Source organism: Chelonia mydas, chromosome 25 (assembly GCF_015237465.2).
Source record: "Chelonia mydas isolate rCheMyd1 chromosome 25, rCheMyd1.pri.v2, whole genome shotgun sequence".
Lineage (NCBI taxonomy): Eukaryota > Metazoa > Chordata > Testudines > Cheloniidae > Chelonia > Chelonia mydas.
The window spans coordinates 3125392-3152210 of record NC_057858.1 but is presented as its reverse complement, the minus strand read 5'-3'; the positions used below and the strand labels follow the sequence as shown (position 1 = coordinate 3152210).

At 52.4% G+C, this 26819-nt stretch overlaps 1 protein-coding gene across 2 annotated transcripts in view; it reads left to right on the top strand.

Annotated features, from left to right (window-relative positions):
- Window positions 1-26819, top strand: part of TJP3 (tight junction protein 3) — a 54305-nt gene that overhangs the window by 7351 nt on the left and 20135 nt on the right. Inside the window, exons 1-6 of one of the 2 annotated variants that reach the window (XM_043535867.1) lie at window positions 7334-7688; window positions 12450-12506; window positions 12998-13122; window positions 13856-13958; window positions 16887-17400; window positions 17940-18043. In XM_043535867.1, the coding sequence (XP_043391802.1) occupies window positions 7671-7688; window positions 12450-12506; window positions 12998-13122; window positions 13856-13958; window positions 16887-17400; window positions 17940-18043 (921 nt within the window). In that variant the 5' untranslated portion in view covers window positions 7334-7670. Of the gene's footprint in view, window positions 1-7333; window positions 7689-12449; window positions 12507-12997; window positions 13123-13855; window positions 13959-16886; window positions 17401-17939; window positions 18044-26819 lie in introns of those variants that run through there. The other variant, XM_037885708.2, reaches the window with a different exon arrangement.

Here is a 26819-nt window from a genome sequence, read left to right as displayed (position 1 = left end):
CCTTGTTAGTTAGCTGTGACACAGTCATAATTCCTGTGGCCATCCAATCCCTCCACATCAAAGTTTTCTGCTGATTTTAAGGATACGATTGCTCCAGAGGACCACATCTACATGGAAAAATGGATGGAAGTGGAATTTTTTTAGCTAAATTTGACCAAGCTTGCCTCACAAATGCTATTGTGGGAGCTCTGGAGCCATCAAATCTATAATAATGTGATCCTACAATGCCTGAAAGTGGGAGAGAGTATACTAATTCTTGTTCAGTCTGAACCCAAGGTGGGGTCTGTGGGGTCATATCTAACAGCCACAAAGATGCCGGGCTTAACAAAAAGGAGATATGATAATTTTCCAAGTTGGGAAAAAGAAATCCTCCCAGAGATAGGGGGAGCTGTAATTTGTTCAGAACCAGTCTAGGTTTCTTACCTGCACTCCTAAGGAACATTCTGAAAATATTATTGAATTTTTTTAAATTGAGTTTGAGGAACAGAAATAGGGAGCCCCCCCAGGACATAACAAAATTCTGGGAAGGACATTCATTGTCAGTATATTAATTTTATCCAATAAACAAACTGAGGTTAACACACTATCTCCCCAAATTGTCAGCCACTTGGGCATTAATTGGATCTGTATTTATCTTAGGAATGTCCTGAATAGTTTTGAGAATTGGTATTCTTAAATATTTCATATAAGATGATTGCCCTTGAAATTCCCAATTTGAGGAAAGGCCTTTGTGGGCATATTTGTTAATGCCTAAGATTTCTGATTTCCCCCAATTAATTTTATATCCTGAGGAATCCAGATTTATTAATAGTGGTTAGAAGGTTAGTAATGGTAACCTCAGGCTTAGACACAAATACAAAAGCATCATCCACAGAGCATAATTTTGTGCTCTTTTCGGCCCACCTTGATCCCGTGAATATATTGACTAGCTCGGATGGCAATGGCTAAGGGTTTTAGAGCTAAATCAAACAGAGGAGGAAGGGGGTAGCCATGCCTCATATCATTCTGTAATGGAAATGGGGTAGAAATAATACCATTGGTAACTACCCTGGAAATTGGGATAGAATATAAAAGATTCATCCAAGCAATACATGGGTCACCAAATCCAAATTTTGCTAACACAGGAAAAAGATAGTCCCAGACTATGCAGTCAAAGGCCTTTAGAGTGTGTAAAGAAATGACACCTAAGGGCAATAATATCAATCAGTTGATGCAAATTATCTGAGCCTTGTCTATTATAAACCTACCTGATTTATGTGTATAATATGGGATTGGACAAAGTTCTCTCATACAGCAAGAACTTCAGCTAAAATTTTAGCATTACAATTGATTAAAGAAATTGGCCTGTAATTACTATATAGTTCAAGGTCTTTCCCAGGTTAGGAATAACAGAAATTACAGCTCCTTTAAGAGTAGGTGGGAGGGTTAGCTCATCCTGGGCCTCACTGAACATATTCAATAATCTAGGTATTAAAATTTCAGATAACATTTTGTAAAATTCAGTTGGGAACCCATCTGCACCTGGGGTCTTTCCACCCTTTATTTCTGTTATAGCCTGAGTCAGTTCTGTGATTTCTAGAGAAGCATCTAAAAGTTCCTTCTGAGAGTCCGAGATCTGTGGCAGAGACAACCTAGATAACTTTCTAGTGGACTATCTTCCCTCATCAGCTACATAAAACTGTTGAAATTCTTTGAATATCTGACTGTGTTGTATATAATTTATTGTTGCTATTTGTCATGGTAGCAATCTTCTTTCTGTTCGCTTTTTGCTTAAGTCTATATGCCAACAGCTTGCCAAATTCCCAGCAGTTTTGCTTTAAACAGATTACAGCAAACTTAGCTTTTTGGGACAGATGTTTGTGATTTCATGTCTTAGATTAGGGGTGGGCAAGCTTTTTGCCCTGAGGGCCACATCTGGGTGTGGAAATTATATGGCGGGCCATGAAAGCTCATGAAATTGGGGTTGGGGTGTGGGAGGGGGTGTGGGCTCTGGCTAGGGGTGCGGGCTCTGGAGTGGGGCCAGAAATGAGGAGTTCAGGGTGTGGGAGGGGGCTCTGGGCTGGAGCAGGGGATTGGGGCACCGGGGGGCTCTGGCTGGGGGTGCAGGCTCTGGGGATGAGGAGTTTGGGGTGCAGGAGCATGCTCTGGGCTGGGATCAAGGGGTTCAGAGGATGGGAGGGGGATCAGGACTGGGGCAGGGGCATGGGGAGAGGCTCAGGGGTGCAGGCTTCAGTCAGCGCTTACCTCAAGCAGCTCCCGGAAGCAGCGGTTACTCTGGTGAGCTGTTGGGTGGAGGTCATGGCCCAAGTCCTGCCTGGGGGCCCGTAGGCATGGATGCAAGATCTGCGATCCTTCACAGGGTGTTAGGGATGAACTTCCCCAAGGGGTAGGGGTGTCTTGCACCTTCCTCTGAAGCATCCGGTTCTGACCCCTGTCAGAGACAGGACGCTAGACAAGCAGGGGAATTGGCCATGTCTAAGAGACGGAGTTTAGGGTAATTCTACACAGCCAAACCCACCTTGTGTCCACACTGCAAATGCCCTAACCTAGGGCTCGGAGCCAGGCTCCCAGGAACCTGCAGGGCTGGAGGGCCCAAGCCTGTGTTGAGCTGGGTCCTAGGGTCTGGGCCCTATTGCTTTCCCGCGTGCACATGGCCCTGGCTTGACTCAGGTCCCAGAAGTCCTCTAGATGTACCCCAGAGTTCCCGGCAGCAGACAAGCAGCGCTGCCGGCAGCCAGGCAGCGGCCACATGCGCCATTGCTGCCTGGCCGAGATGCTCCCTGTTCCTGTCCTCTTGCAGGGCAGGCAGCAGCATGCTGCACGCCCAGCCCTGGAGCCACACTGTGCCACTCCGCACTTGGAGCCTACGTTTTATGTCAAACTTCCCAACAGACAAAAATAAATAAAAAATCAACCAACCCAAACCCCTTCATTGAACAACCCAGGTTACAGATGAAGAATGGCAGAGTTTCACTGTGACAGTTTGACGGCCCTTCTCCTCAGAACAGGTGCACAGGGGCATTTTCCTGCCTAGAGCTGGAGAGCCCGGCTCTCACATTAGACGGCAGTTCCGTATAAGCCTTCTCAACCTGCCATCGGTCTACGGAAACGGCCCCCAAAGGAGGCATTATATGGTTTGAGTCCTAATGCGCCTCATGGGTGCCTGAGTCCATCCATAGCATCGGCACAGTTAGGAAACAGGGTGGGCAGTAGAGTTTTCCCCCAGGGCACCATGCCCACTCCTGCTCTAGCCCTAGGACAAACTCTTTGGCCCGAGGGCCACATCTGGGAATAGAAATTGTATGGCGGGCCATGAATGCTCACAAAATTGGGGCTGGGGTGTGGGAGGGGGTGAGGGCTCTAGGGTGGGGCCAGAAATGAGGAGTTCAAGGTGTGGGAGGGGGCTCCGGGCTGGGGAGTAGAGTGTGTGGGGCCGGGGGTGAAGGCTCTGGCTGGGGGTACAGATTCTGGGGTGGGGCTGGTGTCACGGAGCCACAGAGCGATGCTCTGGAACTACTCCATATGAAGCCAGGCAGGACGCTGGGGGAGCCTCCTCTTTGTGAGCAGACTGTCTCCAGGGCAAGAAGCTCACCCGGCTTCGACCTTCCTGGGTCTGACCTCGGAGCATTCAGCATCCCCTTCTCACACCGTGCGCTTCCCACAGCGAGTCCACCCAGGCGGGGTCCTGGGGAAGCCAGAGGGCCCTGCACCCCAATTCCGCAGTCAGACGCGACTCTCAGCTAGCCAGTAGAGCAGAAGGTTTATTAGACGACAGGAACACAGTCTAAAACAGAGCTTGTAGGTACAGGAAAAAGGACCCCTCAGTCAGGTCCATCTTGGGGGGGCCAGGGAGACCAGAGCCTCACCTGGGCCTCCCTCCATTTCCCCAACTGAAACTCTCTGGCCCCTCCTCTGGCCTTTGTCTCTTTCCTGGGCCAGGAGGCCACCTGATCTCTTTGTTCTCGAACACCTTCAGTTGGCACCTTTGCAGAGGAGGGGCCCAGGTCATCAGTTGCCTGGAGACAGAGTGTTGGCCATTCTCTGTGCAGACACCATCACACTGGCCCTCTAGGGCTCTGCAACAATCACACACCCTTATCCCACCACCTAGATACTTAAGAAATGCCTAGGGGAAACTGAGGCACCCACACAGTATTCAGAGAGAACATTAAGAACATTCCCACTTCGTCACAGCTGGGGATGAGGAGTTTGAGGTGTAAGAGGGTGCTCTTGGCTGGGACTGAGGGAGGGTGGGAGTTTGAGGTTCAGAGGGTGGGAGGGGGATCAGGGATGGGGAAGAGAGTTGGGGTGCGGAAAGGGATGCAGGCTCTGGCTGGGGGTGCAGGATCTGGGGTGGGGTTGGGGATGAGGGATTTGGGGTGCTAGAGGATGCTCCGGGCTGGGATCAAGGGGTTCAGAGGGTGGCAGTAGGATCAGGGCAGGGAGTTGGGGCATGGGGAGAGGCTCGGGGTGCAGGCTCCAGCCAGCTCTTAACTGAAGCGGCTTCCGGAAGCAATGGCATGTCCCTTTTCTGGCTCCTACGCAGAGGCACAGCCAGGCAGCTCTCCATGCTGCCCCATCTGCAGGCACCGCCCCTGCAGCTCCCCTTGGCTGCGGTTCCCGGCGAATGGGAGCTGTCGGGGCGGCGCTTGGGGCGGGGGCAGCGTGTAGAGCAGAGTTCCCTGGCTGCCCCTACATGTAGGAGCCGGAGGAGGGCCATGCTGCTGCTTCTGGGAGCCGCGTGGAGTGGCCCCCGACCCTGCTCCCCAGCTGGAGCGCAGGAGTGGGGCAAGCCCCAGACCCCATTCCCCAGCAGGAGCTCAAGGGCCGTCTTAAAATGGCTGGCAGGCTGGATCCGGCCCACGGACCATAGTTTGCCCACCCCTGGGCTAGAGTGTCAACACTGGTAGGTGGTGGGGGCGCTAGCACTTTGGAATATGTTTTCTTTGACTTCGGCCTGTGCACCACAGTGTGGATGCCAGAGCACTTGGTTTGACCACAGATTAGACAATCCTTAGCCTAGGATTAAAATGCGGTGTAGACAGTCAAGACCAGGGTTCCCTGACACAGGTGAGCTGACTCAAGTCCCACTACCCCTGGGCTTACGTTGCTGTGTAGACATGGAATGAACTCCCCCTGGAGCTAATGACCATCACAAACCTCCCCTCCTTCTGCACCAAGAGCATGTGTGTGTGTGTGTGTGCGCACGCGCATAGGCGCCAACTCCATGGGTACTCTGGGGCTGGAGCACCCACAAGGAAAAATTGGTGGGTCCTCTGCACCCACCGTCAGCTCCCCGCCCCAGCTCACCTCTGCCTCCTCCCCTGAGCGCGCCACCGCGTCCTGCTTCTCCCCCCTCCTTCCCAGCGCTTGTGCCGCAAAACAGCTGTTTCGCGGCACAAGCGCTGGGAGGGAGGAGGAGGAGGAATAGGGCATGCTCCGGGAAGTGGCGGGACCGGGGTGGGGTTTTGGGGAGGGGTCAAATAGGGACAGTGAGGGGACGGAGTCAGGGCAGGGGGGGCGCGAGCACCCACCGACGCCAACAAAAGTTGGCACCTGTGTGTGATTACCAAAAAAAAATCCACAACAAAACACTCCACTGCACACACTTCTGCCGCTGCGGAGAGGAGGAGAGAACAAACACATGACAGATGTTAGTCACGGTACTTAATGCATGACTGGAAGGTGCCCAGATCCTGTGGTGATGAGGGTGGTATAAGAACCTAAAGAGAAGAGAACATGTTAGGCCGGTTCCCTTTTCACTCTGGGCTGACCTTGGGGCTGTTTGCAATCCTGCGCTCAGTACCAGGATTCTCCTATTGCCTTTTCCAAATGTAAACATTTGTTGCAAAGCAAAGAGCAGACTTACTGCGAACGGAGGCAAAAGCCCGAATCCCTGCGCTGCTCTCTGCGTGCAGCAAACAAGGCGCTGAGTGTAGGCTGTCAAACAATGCTGCACATGAGAGAGAGGAATCCTGCAGGTGTCCTGCAGCACTCAGCCTGACACAGAAAATCACAACCAGCTCCATTCCTTATGCACCTTGTGATCTTTTGGCCTGCTAAAGCCAGAGGTAAAGGAACATCATGGGAGGCTACAGGAGAGGTGAGCTAATCTAGTCGCTCCCAAACTGCAGCCTGCAGAGAGATCCCATGGAACCGGCTTCTCCATGTTTCCAGCTGTTAAAATGCATCAACAAACTTTCCAAATTGCTGTCATTTGCCCCAGGAAAGTGAGGCCGAATGCTCATGAATGGCAAGACAGATGGCTCGTGATCATGAATAGGAGGAGAAGCGTCCACCAGCCAAGGTGTGGTCCATGCTATGAAATGTGTGAGGATGCAGCGTGGGCTGACCCCTCCTCGCCAGAAGGATACTAATGCTTTGTGCTTGTATAGCTCCCTTCAGCTGGGACGTCACAGTAGCTTACCCATGTTAACGAGCATTAATTTGATGCCGGCTATGCCTCTGGGGGATACTGCAGTACTATGTATAGCATAAGGATTAGGGGTCCCATTTTACAAATGGGGAAACTGAGGTGACTTGCCCAAAGCAGTGCGAAGTCAGTGGCTGGAGAAGGAACCCTGGAGTCCTGACTCTGGGTCTGCTTATGCAGTGACAGCTGGGCACAGGCTCATCCACCGAGCTAGCTCCAGTAACAAAGCAGGAAGGCTTCAGAGCGGGCTAGCGAGCTCAGTACAGAGCCAGAGCCCATGCCTGGCTTAGGGTGACCAGATGTCCCGATTTTATAGGGACAGTCCCGATATTTGAGGATTTTTCTTATATAGAAGCCTATTACCCCCAACCCCCGTCCCGATTTTTCACACTTGCGGTCTGGTCACGCTGCCTGGCTTGTACGGCCCGCTCTGGTGCCCAGGCTGCGCCGTCTTCACCGCTCCTGGAGTTAGCTGGGGCCAAGCCAGCTGCAGTAGGTGAGCCCAGGCCAGCTTTTGCTGTGCAGACGGACCCTCTGGCTTTACCACGAGCTCCCATTACCTCTCAGAACCCAGGAGTCCTGGTGCCATTAAATCTCATCTAGTGCAAATCCGTTTATGGTGACTGGGAACCATTCTCTTGTGAATACATCATTAATGGGATGGCGGGGTGGCAAAAACACTCTTTGCTCGGCATTCTCCTTCCTCCCAAGAGTGCAGAGAGGCTCCCTGCCTGGGGCAGCTGGAATCCGTGTCCGGCGCCCTTACCTGCGTGCTGCATTCCCTGTTTCCTGCCTGCACCTAACCTGCAGCTCTGTAGCCAAAGCCAGCTCTGTTCCCTGGCCCAGCTGCTGGGAAATCCTGGCCTGGAGTATTGTACCAGATGAGAACGAAGTCCAGGCAGGAGACTGGCTGGGACCACAGGTCAGCTGGTCACCTGAGCGCACGTCAGCCTGGTCTCTTGGAATAGGTGTGTCCCGCACCTGGCTGTGTCAGCAGGAGGCGGGCCGTGGAAGAGGGGAGGAGGCGGAGCGGCAGGTGTAAGCCCCCATCTCCCTGGGAGAAGGAAGAGCTGATTGTAAAGTGCCCGAACCTTGCAGCTGACCACAGAATCTCTCGGCCTCTGCACACCTGCTCCGCGTAGATCGTCTCCCTTGCTGCTTGGAGCTCCTGGAACCTTTCGTCCCCAGGGCCAGCCCTGCCCATGGGAGCAGCCAGCAGCCTGGGGCTTTGTGGAATATGGCTGTAAGATTTCAGGCAAGTCTCTTTCTCCAGCAGGTGTGTGCGCGTCCAGCGAAGGAGCTCCTGGGCCAGTAGCTTTGCAAGTGCTGTGTGTGGTAACAGCAGGGGCAGGGGAACAATCTGAAGGGAGAAACAGGGTTTATCTTGCTCCAGTTCCGCAGCAGCCTGTTCAAAGGACAGCAATTCCAGGCGAAGAAAACAATCTTATCCAAGCGGGGGTGGGGAGGGGAGAGGGTCGGGAACTCCCCAAAGGGCAGCGCCGCAGGGTTCCGTTCTCCGCTCTTGGCTCTGCACAGCGCTGAGCACTGTCAGCCGCTCTGACCGTCTGCAGAATGTTGTGCTGTGATGGACCCACCCTGGCTCCTGTGCAGAACAGGTACGAGGCAGGCAGCAATCGTGAAAGTGTCCCCTTACGCACTGCCCCCAGCCCTGACCTAGAGGGGCCCCTCCAGTGGGGAGACCAGCCTCGCGGCCCATTCTGTCCTGGGCGCCCGGGCCGAGCGTGACCGCCGGGCATCGGGTGTGATGGCTGCCATGATGGGCTTGCTCCTCCTTGAGGACCGGCTTTGTGCATGGATTGAGACCTGCCAAACTCATTTCGCATAGGGCCTCCAACAGCCAATGGCAGCAGCTTTTGCTCACTCCCAGCCTGGCTGAGATCTGAACCAGCAACCTAGTTCAAGAGGGAAGGAGATGTAAACATCAGGATGATTCTGAGGAGAGTCTGCTCACAGCCTATCCTGCTCCCGTTAAAGCCAATGGCAAAAGCCCCTTTGACCTCGACTGGCTTTGTGCACGGTGCAGACATGCTCTGCATGTGGTTGCACCATCCTATCGCTTCTCATGCTGTAGAATCATAGAATTGGTTGGAAGGGACCTCAGGAGGTATCTAGTCCAACCCCCTGCTCAAAGCAGGACCAATCCCCAATTTTTGCCCCACATCCCTAAATGACACCCTCAAGGGTTGAACTCACAACCCTGGGTTTAGCAGGCCAATGCTCAAACCACTGAGCTATCCCTCCCCTCCAGTAACCTGCAAACATTGATTTTTTCAGGCATATCCAGATTTGGGTGGTGGTGTATTTTGCTTTCTTGTCACACTGTGTTTACCACTTTGCTACGCCAGCTGTTCTGAGAAATCCTGTGCTGGGGGGATGCTGTGTCTGCTGAACCTAGGGATTCCACCTGATGCGTAATTTCCCCTGCAGATGGAAGGTTTGGCTAGAAAGGGGCCTGAATCAGAGCTCCCTCAAACTTTCGGGGTATTTTAAATATGGATCTGAAGTTTGCGGCTTGCTCCCTTCTCTAATTGTATCCTGCAGTGCAGCGACTGCAGGGCCTGGTCTGTTCACTATTGACTGTATCAGCTCTGCAGAAGGAAGCAAGATGATCCAGGTTTGATCAGTCTCTGCAGCTGGTGGATTTCAAACCCTCTCTCCAATTCCTGGAGTCTTTTTGTCCACCTGTCCTTTTTGCTTACACCACGTTTTGGCTGTTTCCTTCTTTAGGCATCTGGATGTCTTTCCTGCTCGTGATTCCTCCTCTTGGGTTGTGGAATGCCTCTTGTCCTGCTAACAGATACACTTTCAGCTGAGGGAATGATCAGCCTGGCTGATCTGCTTGGGTTGGGGGGTTGTTTGTGAGTGGTTTTCTCAACGCTGATAAGAGCTTTTGGGCCTGAGCCTCCACACTTACTCTGGTTCGGTGTTGGTGTAATTCCACTGACGCAGTCCTGGGGCTAGGGTTGCCAATTTTGGTTGGATGTATGCCTGGAGATTTCATCACATGACAATCTCTTTAATTAAAGATTCCTCTTTCATTCCTGGAGACTCCCGGCCAGTCCTGGAGGGTTGGCAATCCTGCCTGGGTCAGAGTCAGGGTCTTGGTGGTCACTGAAAAGTGACCAGTCCCAGGTGATGCTGCTGGTGCTGGAGGTTCATTCTCTGGATGCTGGCTGTTGGTTTTTTCACTGAGGGGACAAAGGTGCTGGGAGGGTGGTGCCTGATGTTCAAAAGCAGCTGCTGAGGAGGAGCAGAGACTGGGAGATCTCGAGACTTCACCCTTTTCCGGGGCTGGCTGTTAATGCTCAAAATCGTGGGGTGGATGGCGGCTGGAGCTGGCACAATGGGAGAGCATTTTCCACACAGCTCTGCCAATGTACCCCCTGCTTGTCTGGGGTCCAGCCTCCCTGCAGTCCTACCCTCTGCGGGGGCATGGTCTGGGTTACTTGATCAATCGCTGATCCTTTCCTATCTCTCGTACACCAGGCTGTCCATCGAGATCTGAACTGCTCGGTGTTTGGTTACTGTAGTTTTGAGACTGCAGGTGCCTAATAATGACCTTGGAGCATGGGCCTGCTCCTTCAGAATGCACCGTCTGCTCCGTACTTGAAACCAGGCTGAGAACATGCAGGCTTCTGCTTTTGCCTTTCTTGGATCACAGACCTCACACTGCTTAATTGTGCATCAGTGCGCTGGGGAGCAGGGGCGAGGGTATGGGACTGGAGTTCTGTTCCTGGCTTTGTCACTCCATGTGCTCTGGGATTAGTCACGTCTGTGCTCTGTACCTCAGTTTCCCCATCGGTAAATGGGTGATATTATTATTGAACTCTATTATTGGAAACTGCTGTATAAGCACTTACTGTATGTTGTTAACCTATAATTTACCATTTATTAAATGCTGTACCAGTGCTCATTATATGTTGTCCTTTGATAGACCGACATGCAGTAGGAACTGTCATCTGTCCTTGCATATTGGCTGACTTGTAGATAAACCCGATTCCCCTCCCTAGTTTGAATAGATACTTTAAAGTCACGGGCCCGTGTGTAACCTGGTGGACTGTATCTGGTGCAGTCTGACCCCTGGGCAGGCCAAGGAGGAGGTCTGCGGTAACCCGATTGGTGAGGCTTACAACATGCAGCTTTTCTAAACTCTGTGGGTTACAATAATTGCAAGCGCAGCATTTGTGGGTCTTTGACTCCTAATCACTCTCTCCCTGGAAGGCAGGAGTTTCATTTTGGCTAAAAGCCCCTCTGCTTCCCACGTGGACGTGGACTGCAGACAATTGCACTTGAATCCCCAGAGGAAAGGCCGGTGAGGGATTCACATGCCGCCCGGCTGATCCATCTGGGGCGCTGCTGCTGCTGTGTCCACTTGAGCTGGGTTCCGAACTGGGGCCATTGCGGGGCTACTGATGCTTCTCCAGCGTCTGGCAGCCGACTGACTCGGAACAAGCTCCTGTCTGTGTTCTGACCAAGGGCTGAGTTCTCCAGCTCCCCGGGGCAGGCCATGGAGGTGGTCAGTGTGTGCCCTGCTCTCCGCACCATGCCAGCCCCACTTGCCTCCTCCAGGGACTCCGCTTACTGGGTTGGTGTGTTTAAGACCCTCTGTGGGAACACGAAGAGGAGGCGTGAGCAGAGGTAGCAAGGAGGGGGCACCCGCTGTGTGCTCTGCTAGCTAGTGGCACAGCTTAATTCTCCAGTGCCCATGTGAATTGTTTAGCAATAAGTAACCATGCAGGCTTCTGCTCTTACCTGTTCTTGGATCACTGGCCTCCTCACGCTGCTTAATTCCATGCCGGAGCATGGGGCAAGGGTCTGGGGCTAAGTTCTGTACCTGGCTCTGTCACTCCATGTGCTCTGGGGTTAGTCACGTCTCTGTTTGCATTTCAACTTCCCCAGCTGTGAATGGTGCTATTAGTATTCGTAGGATTGAGCTCTGTGAACAGAAAAAGTGATATTTGCACTTATCGTTGTCTTTTGATAGACAAACATCCAGTAGGAACTGTCAGAGGCTGATTTGTAGATAAACTTGGTCCTTCTTCCTAGTTTGAATAGATTCCTTCAAGTCAGGGACCCATGTGTAAGGTAACTGACTATCACATCCGATGAAGTGAGCTGTAACTCACGAAAGCTTATGCTCAAATAAATTGGTTCGTCTCTAAGGTGCCACAAGTCCTCCTTTTCTTTTGACTATCTCTTGTGCAGCTACTGGCTCTGGGGAGGCAATGTTGATTTTCACAATAAGTAAACTCAGTCCTGGTGGAATTTGCTGGTCTCTTCCCTCCTCCAACTTTCTTTCTCCGCTCCCACTGTTCCCTTCTGGTGGAGAATCCAGATTTGCAGGTCTAATCCTGAGACTGTCTCAGCAGGTGTAATCCACAACACAGACTAAACTGGGCCCTTTTAAACAGAACCATTATGGGTATCAGGTTCCAGAAATTAATGAAGAAGCTTTCTCCCTAAATGCTCGAAAAACATCAATAAACCTCCCTAATCCCCTGTTGATGTAGACTGGCATAATCCCTGTTTCAGTTTGGGGAAACTGAGGCACGGTTTAATGAGGTGATTTACAGTGCTTCTGTCCCTTGCTGTAACACTGCCTCCCTGGCTTCATTTGGTCTCATTGCGTTCAGAGGAGCCTGCTGTTGACCTCTGTATGCTGAGAGTTGCCGTCTGTTTGTCGCACGCTTAGCTTCCCTGGCCTAGACACACCCTTCATAGGAGACGCTCTCTCTGCAGCTGTAGGGGCAAGTCTTTTATTTAAACGCTGGGTTTAGGGGGGCGGGGGACATGGGAGCCCTAGCCATGGCCAGTTACCTCCTTAGGAAAAAGGCAGCTTGTTTCTTTGCAGCTAAAAGTGATTTCTAGTATGCCCAGATCTCTGGGGGTCTAGAGAAGTGACAGGAGCAAATTGGCCACCCCTCCCCCGTCTCTGGAGACTGGGGCAACAATCTGATTTTGTTAATTGACCGTCCTGTTTTCCCCGGGCTCCCAGGTTACAGCCATGGAGGAGATGGTCATCTGGGAGCAGCACACTGTGTCGCTGAGCAAGGTGAGCCGGCCCCACCCCTTTGCTTGTGCACTGCGCTGTCTCCCTCGGGAGGGTGGGCGTTGGGGCTTTCACCGTGGGTGGTGACACTGCGGATCAGCCAAGCCCCCTGACTGGAGCCCTCGGCCTTCCGATGTGACTGGGCTCCTAGCAGCGTGAGCTGCTTCCCCGTGGGGCCCTGCTGACGCCAGCCTGGCAGCGCAAGCCTCCCCGCTCAAGCCAGCTGGGGTGACCCTAGAAGTGCCTGGCCAGTGCCAAGCAGCCCCCCAGCAGCGTGAGCTTCCTTGTGGTACTGAGCCAGCTGAATCTGGCCGTAGGAGCCCCTTCGTGGCAGCGATGCAACTGGCCTGCCAGGGAAGTGGCTTACAGCAGTGCCATTAGCACTGCTTAGCAGCCACTCAGAAATGCCTGCCCACCCCCCGTGCCCTCTCCCTTCCATCTGCAGCCGGCATCCTCTGTGCAGAGCCCGACCTTGTATGTATCTGTCGCACTAGGACCCTCGAAGGGGCTTTGGCATCGCCATCTCAGGAGGCAGGGACCGTCCCAGCGGCTTGGCTGGGGACCCCTCTATCGTTGTCTCAGATGTGGTACCCGGTGGACCAGCAGCTGGCAGGCTCCAGTGAGTGGCTGTTGGAGCTGGAAGGATTCACTGAGGAAAGCGTTGTGAGCAAAGAGGATCCAAACTTCCCCAGGTTCTGGGGTGTCTTGGATTCGGGTCCCTCTCTACTCAGGAGAGGAAGCAACACTTCAAACACTTGCTGATCTGCAGCTAGGAGTTGCTATTGTCTTCTCTGTTTTGCAGATGGGGAAACTGAGGCCCAGAGAGGGGCATGATTGGCTGAAGGTCAGCAAGGGAGTCAGTTAGAACCCAGGAGGTCCTGGCTCCAGTCATATGCTCAGAACATGCCTCGTGGGGGTTGGGAGGCAGGTCTGCTGGGGTCACTAGTGTGGGAGGAAGGGGAGAGTAGCAGCTGCTGGGAAGGTCCCTGCTACACTAGCTCCCTGAGGGGATCTGCCTTTCTAGCTGCTGGCTCCTGCCTTGGTGTCAGGAGGCAGACTGGGGGGGTGGAGTTGGGGAAGGAAGAGGCCAGTGGGGGTGCAGATTGGAGGACATGGGGATTTTGGACCTGGGAGGGTCTCCTGCCCTTTCTGGGGTGGGACCTGCCTTTTCAGAACTGCAAATGAACATGCTCCCCATCAGCAGACTGTCCGGGGGTGAAGCGTGGGTTAGACTGTCACTGCAGAGGCATTTGCCTGGGCTGAGGGGCTGCTCCTAGCCACTCGGGAGCCTTATCACACTCTCCCCTGTGCCCTGGCAAGGGATCTGCCTGACTTGAGTCTTTCCTTTCCAGGACGAGAGATCACATTGTGATGGTGAACGGCCTTTCCATGGAGAACGTGTCCTCCTCCTTTGCCATCCAGGCGCTCAAAACCTGTGGCAAGTTAGCCAACATTGTAAGCATCCTGCCTGGGAGGGGCTGACTTGGCTTGGGTGGGAGGAGAGGTAACAAGGGTCCAACGTAAAGCCTTGATGTGGGGCAAGTTTTCCCGCCCGGATGTTCCACTTGTCTGTCCTTGGGTTAAAACGCAGCCCTCATGGAACTGGCTGCAACTCCCTTGCACAGTTAATTCCAGTGAGAACGTGTGTCGTGTCCCTAGCTTGAATCCTATCCTCACACTCCGTCCTTAACTTGACTGTGATGATGCTACTAACTCCAGTTTTCTGGCCCATCGGAGGGTATAAGCCAAAGCCTGAGTTAGTGCAGACTAATGCTTGAGTTCATACAACTTGTCAGCTGCTAACACCACCGCTCTGCAGTGTGGATGCAGGCTTGCTCCACTCGAGAGCCGCTGGTCCTCCTGTGCCTTCCCACAATTCCCCCCATGGGCCCAGAGAAACAAACAAGTTCTTCAATAATTAACAGAGAGTGAATTCAAAGAGCTGGCCAGTGAAGCAGTTACTGAAGTGCAAAGAACTATGGGACATGCTCCCAGAAGTCTTAGTTCCACCCAGGAGTCAGTGGAGCGTCAGTGTTTATTTCCCCTCCTACTGTCCTTGTAAACTGCTGGAAATGGCCCACCTTGATTATCACTACAAAAGCTTCCTCCGCCCCCCCCCCCCCCCCCCCCCAGCTCTCCTGCTGGTAATAGCTCACCTTTCCTGATCACTCTTGTTACAGTCTGTATGGTAACACCCATTGTTTCATGTTCTCTGTGTATATAAAATCTCCCCACTGTATTTTCCACTGCATGCATCCAATGAAGTGAGCTGTAGCTCCCAAAAGCTTATGCTCAAATACATTTGTTAGTCTCTAAGGTGCCACAAGTCCTCCTTTGCTTAGCGTGGACACCGCAGCTGGAGAGTGGCCGCTCTCACTCAAGAGCAGCAACTCGAATTAACTTTGTAGTGCAGATGTACCCTGAATAAGTGAGGCCTCATCCACTTACACCAGGGCTGAATTTGGGTCCACTTTCTACCAAGCATTTCATGGCTAGCAACAGCCCTGGTTCTTCCACCCCATGGCTTGTTTAGATTGGCATGTCTTGGTCCCTGTTAACCTGGCAAATTACCCGCAGGAATCAACCAGCGTCTTAAAATATTGCAGGGCACTAACTCCTTGCAAACTTTTAAAATTGTGAAAGAGGATAACTCTAGGAATAATTACAGGTTTCAGAGGAGCAGCCGTGTTAGTCTGTATTCGCAAAAAGAACAAGAGTACTTGTGGCACCTTAGAGACTAACAAATCTATTTGAGCATAAGCTTTCGTGAGCTACAGCTCACTTCATCAGATGCTCACGAAAGCTTATGCTCAAATAAATTTGTTAGTCTCTAAGGTGCCACAAGTCCACCTGTTCTTTTTTCTCGGATTAATTGTAAGCAATCGCAGCTCAAAGCCAACTGCAAACTTTCTGGGGTGGTGAGTAGCAGCACCAGAAGTAAAACTGCATCCGCACTTTTGTTTAAAGCTGGATTTTCAAATTTCTCTAAAAATCCATGTACGTAGACAGATCTGAAAATAGGTACGTCACACGTCAGTCCAGGGCCTGGTCCAGAATTTGTAGTAGGAAACTGGGAACCCCAAATTACCCCATATATAGGCTGCCCCCAAAAATGACCTATTAAAATTTTAGCTTCTAACCAGAAGTTCCTGGCTCCAAGTCCTGTGCTCGCTTCTGTCTCAGGCCAGTGTTGGCAGAGTGGGGGGAGCCCTCAATCAGATGGAGAGCCCTCGTAGATCATGCCCTTCTGAATGGGCACTACTCGGCAAAGTGGCTCTGGGACCTTTGTTGCTGCTCTGGTGGAGCTGCTCTGAATGCCTGAGACTGCCTCAGAGCGATCTCCCGTTAACAGCCCTTCTCCCTCTGCAGCAGCCCAGCACAGAACAAACAGTGCAGTGTGGCCTCACTGTGAGCAGAGTGCTTCATGCCTCGGGGGGCCCTGGGTGTATTTTAAGGATGACTCTAGACACACCTGACTCGAGAGGCTGTTCCAAAGGCATGAGCTAGCGGGGAGGAAGGCACAATGTCAGGAGGGGGCAAAGGAGACAAAGGGCATGGTTGGGGCATGAGCATGAGCTGAGGAAGGAAGGGATGCGGGGAGGGTGGAGGTAGGCAGGCAATCAGCTATGTTGGGAGGTCCGCGATATGTCATTGCATTGATGGGACTGGCCACTCGTCAGTCTGGCTGCTTACTCTTCAAAGAACAGATGGGACCACGTGGCTCCTGATATGTCCTGTCCCCTCCATGTTTAATCTGAGACAACACGGCTCCTCCTTTGCTCATCTCCCTTTTATCTGTGCCTGTTGAACCATGGAACAGTCTGGATCCCATTAGTTGGCAGAGTCCATCACCTCCAACGCATACACGTAGGAGTTACAGGAAGGGACTCGTGGGGCTGGTCTTCACTTCAGTTTTACCAGTGTAACTATTGTGGCTCGAGGTGTGATTCCTGAAATAGTTACACCAGGCTAAGCCCCAGCGTGGCTGCAGTTACATCAGTATAAAGGCGCCTTGTCCTGGTATAGTTATTTCCCTTTGCTGTACTGGTACAAAGCACCTTTCTATCAGCACAACTGCGTCCTCGCGAGGGGGCTCTGAACCGGTTTGTCTGTGCCAGGGTAGTTCAAGGGCGACAACTTTCTAGTATAGAGACCAGGGGGCTCCTCTGTCCCAGCTCTGTCACCGACTCTCTGTGGGGCCTTGGGCAAATAACGTAATGTCTCTATGCCGTGGCTTTCCCCATCTGTAAATGAAGATCATGTCACTCTTCTCCCTCTGTGAAGTGCTTTGAAATCAGGGGTGGCTCTCTTTTGGGAGTGCTGTTTGTGTCTAACAGAGTACGTGTCATTTGCCAACCAATTCTTCTTCCTTCCCACCTGCAGACAGTGAAGAGACCAAAGAAAATTCAGCTTCCTGTAACCAAAACCAGCCAGCCACTATCCAGCGACTCCTTGCACTCTCCCAACACCGTCCGATATGATTCGGATGAGGAATTCGGGTACCAGGGAGACGAGTCGTCGCCGCGGAGCACAGGGAAAGGATACAGGTACGACAGTTACAACCGGAGCCGGCCCCAGGATGACGCGGATTACAGCAGAGGCTACGACGGAGACTCCTCCAGTGAGAGGAGCTCTGGCCACTATCGGGATAACAGTGATAATCGAAGGCAGGTGTCCAGAAGTAGAAGGCGGAGCCAGGATGGCAGCAACAGGAGACAGAGCCAAGACAGTGGCTCTGAAAGGCAGAGTTACCATAGACAACGCTCCACCAATGGGTATGGCCACGAAGAGGACACCAATGGGCTTGTGCTAGTGTCTGGGTTCAAGAGACTGCCGCGCCAGGAGGTACCAATGAAACCCATCCGCTCTGTTCTGGTGAAGCAGAAAGAGGGCGAAGGTAAGAGGCAGCTTCCCTATTCTCTCTCCACCAACCCCATCCCGTGTTAATGAACCATCCTTCTTCGTTGCAGTCTGGTGGAGGCTGCCTGGCGTGCGGGAGGGACAGAACAGGATGACTTTGAGGACTCAGAAATTAAGGACCTTTAACACCAGCGAGGCTGAGCAGTGGTGCATGCTTCCTGCTGGCTGTTGTCTTCACTGCTCTGCCCCAGAGGGGATGCCTTGGGAGGTGGAATAGGAAGGAATATCTTCACTTCTACACACACTGGGTCTGGGGCCACATTGCACTGAGTTAACTAAATCAATTTAGAAACCGAGCTAGCTAAATGTGTGCAATTTGTGTATGCACACCAGGCCTTAGCGACTGGAGTTTATGGCCTGGCTCACACTACAGCTGGAGCCGTGAGGGGAGGGCAAGGGTTCCCACTGGGTACTGTGGGCTCATAGCGAGGACCTGTCTCCCTGATATCCCAGATCTGGTATTTCTCTAGTTCCATTCCCTGAACCTGACTTGTCTGTCTCTCTCCTGGGGCGCAGAATACGGCTTGAAGCTGGGAAGCCAGATCTTTATCAAACACATAACGGAGACCGGCTTGGCTGCCAAGGACAGCTCGCTGCACGAAGGGGACCTCATTTTAAAGGTATGCAGAGGCCTGGAAGGATTGGTGCACTCATCAGCTTGTGCCTGATGCTGGGTTTCAGTGTAGGGTGTGACGCTGTCTATGGGCCGGGCGGTCTGGAGATTCTCGGGAACTCTCTGCACTAGGAAGATGAGGCTGTTTTGATAACAGATGTTAAACTATTTCTGCCGGCCCCAGAATGGCTTTGAAATGTCCGCCCTGCCAGTGTAGATGGGGTAACTGGCTTCAGCATCACTTGAAAGAGGCTGTTTTGACCCCCACCATCAAAAAAGGTTCCTTTCCCCCGTGCAGATGCAACCTTAGAGCTGATGGGAGGCACAGCAGAAACTCCTCTCCAATCTGCTCGTGACTTGGGCATTGCTGTCATGTGGTTCAATGGACCAATATTAAAAAACAAAGTGGTGGTGGGGGGGGGAAACCAGTAAAAGTTAATAATGCTCCCCCAGCCTTAGGAAATACAGTGTGAAACATGGACCTGCAACCCCACAGCTTGAGAACAGAAAACGGAGCGGGGACCTGATTACAGTCTCCAAATACATTAAAGGCTGTTACAGAGAGGGAGGTGATCAATTGTTCTCCATGTCCACTGAAAGGAGGACAAGAAGTAATGGGTTTAATCTGCAGCAAGGAAGATTTAGGTTAGATATTAGGAAAAACTCTCAGGGTAGCGAAGCTCTGGAACAGGGTTCCCGGGGTGGGGGCCCTCTGGAATCCCCATCCCTGGAGGATTGTAAGACCAGGCTGGACAAACCCCTGTTAGGGATGGCTTAGATTTACCTAGTCCTGCCTCAGCACAGGGGGCTGGATTTGGTGGCCTCTGAGGGCCCTTCCAGCCCAACATTTCCCTGGTTCTATCAGCGCAAACACACGCTCTGTTCCCCAAGCAAATCAATTCTACATGACCACAGGCCCCAAAGTTCCACTCGGACAGCCTGAAAACTGCCCTCTCTTTGACACCATTAGTGCCGTGGATTAATCACGGTTGCCTACCATTTTCAGTCTGGAGTCTAGCCCACTGATTAGCTGTATTGCCATAGCACCAAGGAGCCCAGTCGTGGCCCAGGAGCCCAGGGCGCTAGGTGCTGGAAAAACACGGAACAGAGACACAGATCCTGCCCCAAAGAACTGACAATCGGAGTAAAGGTACTCGGATTTATTTCTGACAGCATGTGGTGCATGGAGCTGAGTTTTGGAACTGTGAAGTTTGTGTTCTGTGAGAGCTGAAGATAAGCAATCGATGTATAATGAGTGATGTCACTTACATGAAAGCATTGAGCTGTAGGTATGAACCTATCCTGGTTAGTTTGATTTTTGTAGCGTATTATGGGACGAGAACTTAAATTCTGACTTTTGATTACGGAGGTCTCCACTTCCAGTAAGTTATTACACGCAAACACTCCACACTGTCCAGTGCCTCTTTATTGGTAGATATTAACAGGTAACCGATGGTTTGCTTGTCAGCTCCAACAGTTACGTACTTCTTTTGGCTGATGAATAGGTTTAGCTGGTTGAGATCATGTGACACAGTGGTGTGGGGGTGTGGCCCTCTGGCATGTAGATTAATCTGGGCTCTTTCCTGGCCAGGAGATATGTGTATTCCGCCTCCGCCCCTTGGCACTCTGCAGAGGGCAGAGTTCAGGCTGCCTCGGTGTGACCATGGAGGCTGGCTGGGTAGGGTTCAATTGCAGAGGGGTGGACAGTGTGTGTCTTTGAGTAACTGTGTGTGTGTGTGAGCGGGTGCTGATAAATGGCTTCACACTGAATTTCCCAGTTTTGTGTGAGAAACAGGTCAAATTGCACAGGACAGAGTGGGGTATGGTGAGTGGGTGTTTTGATGTTTGAGTTTCTGTATTTGAATGTTTAAATTATGGCGATTGCTCCGTGTCTTCTCGGTCTGAAAGTTTCTAAGTAATTTCTTGTTCTTCTTTGATTGTTCACGTCCATTCCAATTAGTTGTGCACGCGCCACGTGCATGGATGTCGGAAACTTTTCCCCTTAGCAGCTCCCGTCAGGTCAGCAGGGGAGCCCCCTAGAATGGTGCCCTCGTGGCAGGGGATATATTACCCTGCTAGCCCGACCCCCCCTTCAGTTCCTTCTTACCATCCATGGTGGCGCTGGAATGTTTTCTCTCTCTTGCGAGTGATCCCTTAGCCTTTCAGTCTTCTAGTTAGAGTTCTTAGATAGTTACCAGTTCGTTAGAACTCCAGACACCAGAAACAATGGAAGCTAGTTCCAGCACCAGCCTTGGGCTGTGGGGCATGCCGCAAGCACGGGGTTTCAAAGCTTGCGCCACTTGCTGCAAGTCTACGCCTAACAGCGACCCCCAGGAGCGCTGCAAAATCTGCAAGGCCTTTAAGCCGCTCACCAAGAAAGAAAGAGACTTTCGCCTTAAGCAGTTGCTCATGAAGTCGTGTTACAACCACTGGGCTCTGGCTGACCGGCCCTGGCCCCAGCTTCCTTGCTGCAAAGTGCCCTGGCATCCCCGCGCTACCCGGAACCACCTAGGCACCGTAAATCACTGGCACTGAGACAGGACGACCAACTTCAACACTGGTCTACCTCTCCGACACCGACTAAGCGGCACAAGCAAGGGGAGAGAGGGCGCTCTCCCTGAAGAGCTACTAAGCCGCTCAAAGACGCTCCTGGCATGCAAAGACACAATGCAGGCCCGAGCCAAGAACCGGCACCGTCCACTCCGGCACCATAGGCCCCATTGAGTCCGGTACCCAGCAGTTTCAGTGCCAACGAAGGCTTGGAGAAGGTCCTCGAATACCCCTCCACACCCGACACTTTCAGCAGCAAAAGACCTCACTGACTTGTCAGCGCCAAACCCCCTCCCGTGCAGGGAGAAGCCTCCGGCACCACCTAAAAGCGTGCTGTCCAGAGGGAAGCTGGCAATGGTGTGCTGCTCGAGGTCACCGTCATGGCGTCCAACTAGTCCCCGGCGCCCACGACCCAGCGTGAGGTTACAGCACCAGAGGCGAACCAGCCTGAGGGGACTGCACGCCAGTCCCCGACTTACTATTGGTCACCCAGCACCGGAGTATGGAGCCGATGACCTCACTGGCACCGAGTGCGAGACACCGATCCCGGTCCCAAGACTCCCAGTACCATTCGTGGTCCCAGTCAGCCAGGCACCGCTCCCCGGCTCTCCAGCACCCTGTGACTGCTCAATGTTTGGCACCCTCCTGGTCCTCTCCGTCGGCATCCTCCGGCTCCGAGGCCGACTCCGGTGGCTCTAGCTATAGGAGACATCGAACAATAGCCAGCAGAGAATCCCAACCAGCATGGCAGCCACAATGGCCTCCTCCAGGTCAGTGGCCCTTCTGGACCCCATGGGCCTACCACCAGCGACAGGGCATCTCCTCCAGAGCCTCTAGGTCCGGACAATCTATAGGACGCCATTCCAGGTCACCACACAGGCACGCATCAAGGACAAGGGAGGCCACTCTCTCTAGGCTGCCCCCGGACCCACAAGAGCAACTGGCGCCCCCAGGCCCAATACCAGAGGCGGTGCCAAGCTCTGTGACATCTCGAGAGGTGTCAGCCCCACAGGGCCCTGAAGTGACACAGGCATATGAGGACACACAGGTGGGTCTAGATAAGGGCAACCTGCAGCACCTCACTTCCTCCTCTTCCCCAGACAAGGCGGTGGCGGGCACATCAGCCTCAGGACCACCACCGATCGACCACAGGGCTCACCAGGAGCTGCTCCGTAGGATTGCCCTCAATATGGGCCTCCAGGTGGAAGAAATGGTTGAGCAGGAGGATCCAGTGGTGGATATCCTGACGCCCCTCCAGAGTCACACTCCCTCTCATAAAGACCATGCAAACAAATTACAAAACAATATGGCAGACACCGATGGCCAGGGGCGTAGAAAAGAAATACTTCACTTCCTCCAATGGCTACGAGTTCCTGTTCTGCTGTCCAACTCCCTGTTCCCTATCGTTTCAGCAGTCAACGAAAAGGAACGACAGGGCCAACAAGCCTCGGCCCCAGAGGCCAAGGAAGCCAAACATTTGGACCTCTTCGTTAGGAAGGTCTACTCCTCTGGAGGCCTCCAGTTACGTAAAGCCAACCAGCAGGTGATCCTTAATAAACATAATTTCAACTCTTGGACGGCCGTGTCCAAGTTTAAGGATCGCCTGCCCCAGGACTCACACTCTGAGTTTGCAGCTTTAATCGAGGAAGGGAAGGCAGTGGCTAAAACTTCGTTACAAGCCTCCCTCGATTCAGCGGACTCTGCGGCCAGAACCATTGCCTTGGGGGTAGTCATGCGACTCTCAGCGTGGCACCAGGCATCGAGCCTCCCTCCAGAGGTCCAGAATACCCTCCAAGACCTTCCTTTCAAGGGTTCAGGCCTTTTCTCGGAGCAAACACACTCCGGGCTGCATGGCCTTAAGGATTCTCGGGCCACCCTGAAGTCGCTAGGGTTGCATAAGCAGGCAACCCAGTGAAAGTCCTTCAGGCCTCAGCCTCCACAGCAGAGGCAGTATCAACCCAGGCCCAGGCAGCAGCCGTATCGAAGGTGGGGCAGAAATAACAGGCGCAGACGGAACAACGCGCCTAACCAGGGCCAGAGTAAATCCCAACTCGGAAACAAGCAAGGGTTTTGAGGGTGCGCCGAGGACAGTGTACCAACCCAGCTCCCGGATCCATCCCCATGGTTTTTAAACCGACTATGCAGGAGGTTTGTTCGCTCCTTGAGATAGGTGCAGTGGAGGAGGTTCCACAGGAGCTAAGGGAAAAGGGGTTTTACTCCCGTTCTTTCTAATCCCCAAGGTCTTCGACCCATTTTAGACCTTCGCAGACTCAACAAATTTATGGTCAAGCTCCAGTTCTGCATGGTCTCCCTGTGATGTTATTGACATAATCTGGGACCGTATAGATCATCGTTGCAACCAAGGTCCTGTAAAAAGAAAAGGAGTACTTGTGGCACCTTAGAAACTAACCAATTTATTTGAGCATGAGCTTTCGTGAGCTACAGCTCAGGTATCTAAGACAAGGTTATGGTTTGCTGTTTATGATTATGCTGTCTTTGTGTGTATCATTTTTGTAGTTATGAATACTGGCTCCATGCTGTCTGTATTTCAAACTTATGCTCTGCTTCTGGGTGACACCCCAGACAAGTTGATGTCAGCTCTGCCTAGCCTGCTGGATGGCCCATTAAGGACCATCAGCGACACAACTGACCCATTGAGAGAAGGCAGACACGCCTTGGGACTCAGCAAGGTGTGCAGGGACCTGCCTAGGGACAGAACTCTGAGGTGTTTCCAGGCCATGGGATGGACAGTTTGTCTTTGGGACAAAGAAAGAAAGAGACCACATGCCAAGAGACTATACAAAGCTGCTGCAGCTCCTCCACCTTGTCTTCAATCCTGCTTCTGACCTCTGGAGGGACTTTGCTACACTGAAGCTTTGAACCGAGGACTGAATGACCCATCCCAGCTGGGGATGTTCTCCAGAGACTGGATTTGAACCTGCCGTTTATTCTATCACTGCTGCAAGCCTGAACCAAGAACTTGGCCATTCCTGTATGTCATTGATTCCATTTAACCAATTCTAGCTCTCATCTATATTTCTTTCCTTTTATGAATAAACCTTTAGACTTTAGATTCTAAAGGATTGGCAACAGTGTGATTTGTGGGCAAGATCTGATTTGTATATTGACCTGGGTGTGGTCCTTTGGGATCGAGAGAACCTTTTTTCTTTTACTGGGGTATTGGTTTTCATAACCATTTGTCCCCATAACGAGGGGCACTGGTGGAGATCCTGGGAAACTGGAGTGTCTAAGGGAATTGCTTGTGTGACTTGTGATTAGCCAGTGGGGTAAAACCAAAGTCTTCTCTGTTCGGCTGGTTTGGTTTGCCTTGGTGTGCATAGAAACCCCAGCGTTGGCTGTAACTGCCCTGCTTTAAGCAATTTTGTCCTGAATTGGTACTCTCAGTTGGGTCCCGTCAGAACCAGCATCGTTATACTCCCTAAGCACTATTATTCCATCTTTGGATCCGGGGGATTGGTACGCTGACCTCGACATGAAAAACACATACTTCCATATCGCTATTCATCCGGCGCACCGACACTTCCTCCAGTTTGTCATAAACCAAGACCACTACCAGTTCATGGTTCTCCCATTTGGCCTGTCCACAGCCCCCCGAGTGTTCACGAAATGTATGTCGGTGGTGGCAGCCTTCCTGCAGAAAAGGCAGGTTCGAGTGTACCCATACCTCGATAACTGGCTTTTCACAGGTCTTTCCAAGGACGAGGTCCAGTCCCACATGACGATGGTCATGGACACATTTCACAGACTGGGGCTCCTCCTCAGTGTACCCAAATCTTCTCTCATACCCACTCAAAGGATAGAATTTATAGGGGCAGTCCTGAACTCGGTACAGGCGAAAGCGAACCTTCCAGAGCCCAGATTCCAAGCCATAGAGTAGATTGTAAAATCAATGCTTTGGTATCCCACTACCACAGTCAGGTATTGCCTACAGCTAATAGGACATATGGCAGCATGCACGTATGTGGTCAAGCATGCCCGACTGAGACTCAGACCCTTGCAAGCGTGGTTCGCACTGTCTTACCGTCCATACAGAGCCCCCCTGGACCTCGTGGTGATGATCCCGGCACAGATTCTAGAATCCCTGAGCTGGTGGCCGAACCAACCAGTGGTCTGTGCAGGGGTCCCCTTCGCCAAGCCCCAACCTTCTCTGACGTTAGTAACAAATGCGTCAGATCTGGGCTGGGGCGCACACTTTGGGGACCTGAGGACACAAGGCTTGTGGTCGAGGGACAAGATACTTCTCCATATCAACCTGAAGGAGCTCAGGGCTGTTTGTCTGGCCTGCCAAACCTTTCATACCACATTGCAAGGTCACAGCATGACAGTCCTGACGGACGACACCACCGCCATGTTCTATATAAACAAACAAGGCGGAACCTGCTCCTCACCTCTGTGCTGTGAGGCTCTTCTTCTCTGGGACTTCTGTATAGCCCAATCCATTCCTCTCGAAGGATCCTACCTCCTAGGAGTGCGGAATGAGCTTGCCAATCGCCTTAGCAGGTCATACCACATGCACAAGTGGTCAATCAGATTGGACATCATACAGTCAGTCTTCCAGAAGTGGGGTTATCCCCAAGTAGACCTTTTCGCCACCAAGAGCAACAGACAGTGCCCTCAGTTCTGCTCATTCCAAAACCACAGTCCGGGCTTGATTGCCGATGCTTTCTTAATACCATGGGGCGAGGGTCTGAAGTATGCCTTCCCTCCTATCCCGCTTGTCCACCGGGTCTTCCTCAAAATTCGCAGCGACAGAGTGATGGTAATCATGATCGCCCCATCTTGGCCCTGACAGCATTGGTATACAACCCTATTAGAGCTGTCCATAGATGCCTCAATTGCTCTGCCCCTTCACCCAGATCTGATCACGCAGGACCATGGGCGCCTCCTTCACCTGAACCTGCAATCTCTGCATCTCATGGCTTGGAAACTCCATGGCTAAACCCCGTGGAGAGCCAGTGCTCTCAGTCGGTGAGACAAATTCTCCTCGGCAGTAGGAAACCTTCCACTAGGGCTACCTACCTGGCAAAATGGAAAAGGTTTTCCTGTCGGTGTGAACACAAGCGCCTTCAACCGCTCCAGGCTACCATCCCAGTTATTTTAGAATACTTCCTACACCTTAAGCATCAGGGTCTATCCCTTTCTTCCATCAGAGTACACCTGGTGGTCATTTCAGCTTTCCATCCAGGGGAGTCTGGGCACTCGGTATTTTCTAATCCCATTGTGGGGCGATTCCTCAAAGGTCTGGAGAGGGTGTTCCCGTATTCTCGCCCAGCAGTCCCAACCTGGAACCTGAACCTGGTCCTCTCCAAACTCATGAGCCCACCATTTGAGCCCCAGGCCACTTGTTTCCTCCTCTACCTTTCTTGGAAGGTGGCATCCCTGGTGGCCATTACATCGGCAAGGAGGGTGTCCGAGCTGAGAGCCCTCACCTCTGAACTGCCTTACATGGTGTTTCATAAGGACAAGGTGCAGCTTAGACCCCACCCTAAATTTCTCCCCAAGGTGGTCTCCCAATTCCACATGGGTCAGGACATTTGCTTACCGGTGTTCTTTCCAGAACCCCCACATGAGCCCAAGACACCGCAGCCTACACACGCTGGATGTTCGGAGAGCCCTGGCGTTCTACATAGAGCACACAAAATCTTTCCACAAGTCGACCCAATTGTTCGTCGCCATAGCTGACAGAATGAAGGTGTGACGAAATGGGACTGTTCTTAATGTTTCCTCTGAATATTGTGTGGGTGCCTCAGTTTCCCCTATGCATTTCTTAAGTCTCTGGGTGGTGGGATAAGGGGGTGTAATTGTTGGAGAGCAAAGGGCCAGTGTACATAAATGGCCAACACTCTGTCTCCTGGCAACTGGTGGCCTGGGCCCTTCCCCTCTGCAAGGTGATAGCTAAAGGATTGGAGAACAAAGGAATCAGGTGACCTCCTGGCCCGGGAAAGGGACAAAGCCCAGAGGAGGAGGGGGTGGAGGATGAGTCAGTTTGGGCTGGCTGGGGACATGGAGCGAAGTGAAGATGTGGTTGTCTGGCTCACTGCCCCCCAGAATGGACACAGCTGAGGGGTCCTGTTCTCTGTACCTACAAGCTCTGTATTAGACCGTGTTCCTGTCATCTGATAAACCTTCTGTTTTACTGGCTGGCTGAGAGTCACGTCTGACTGCGGAATTGGGGTGCAGGACCCTCTGGCTTCCCCAGGACCCCGCCTGGG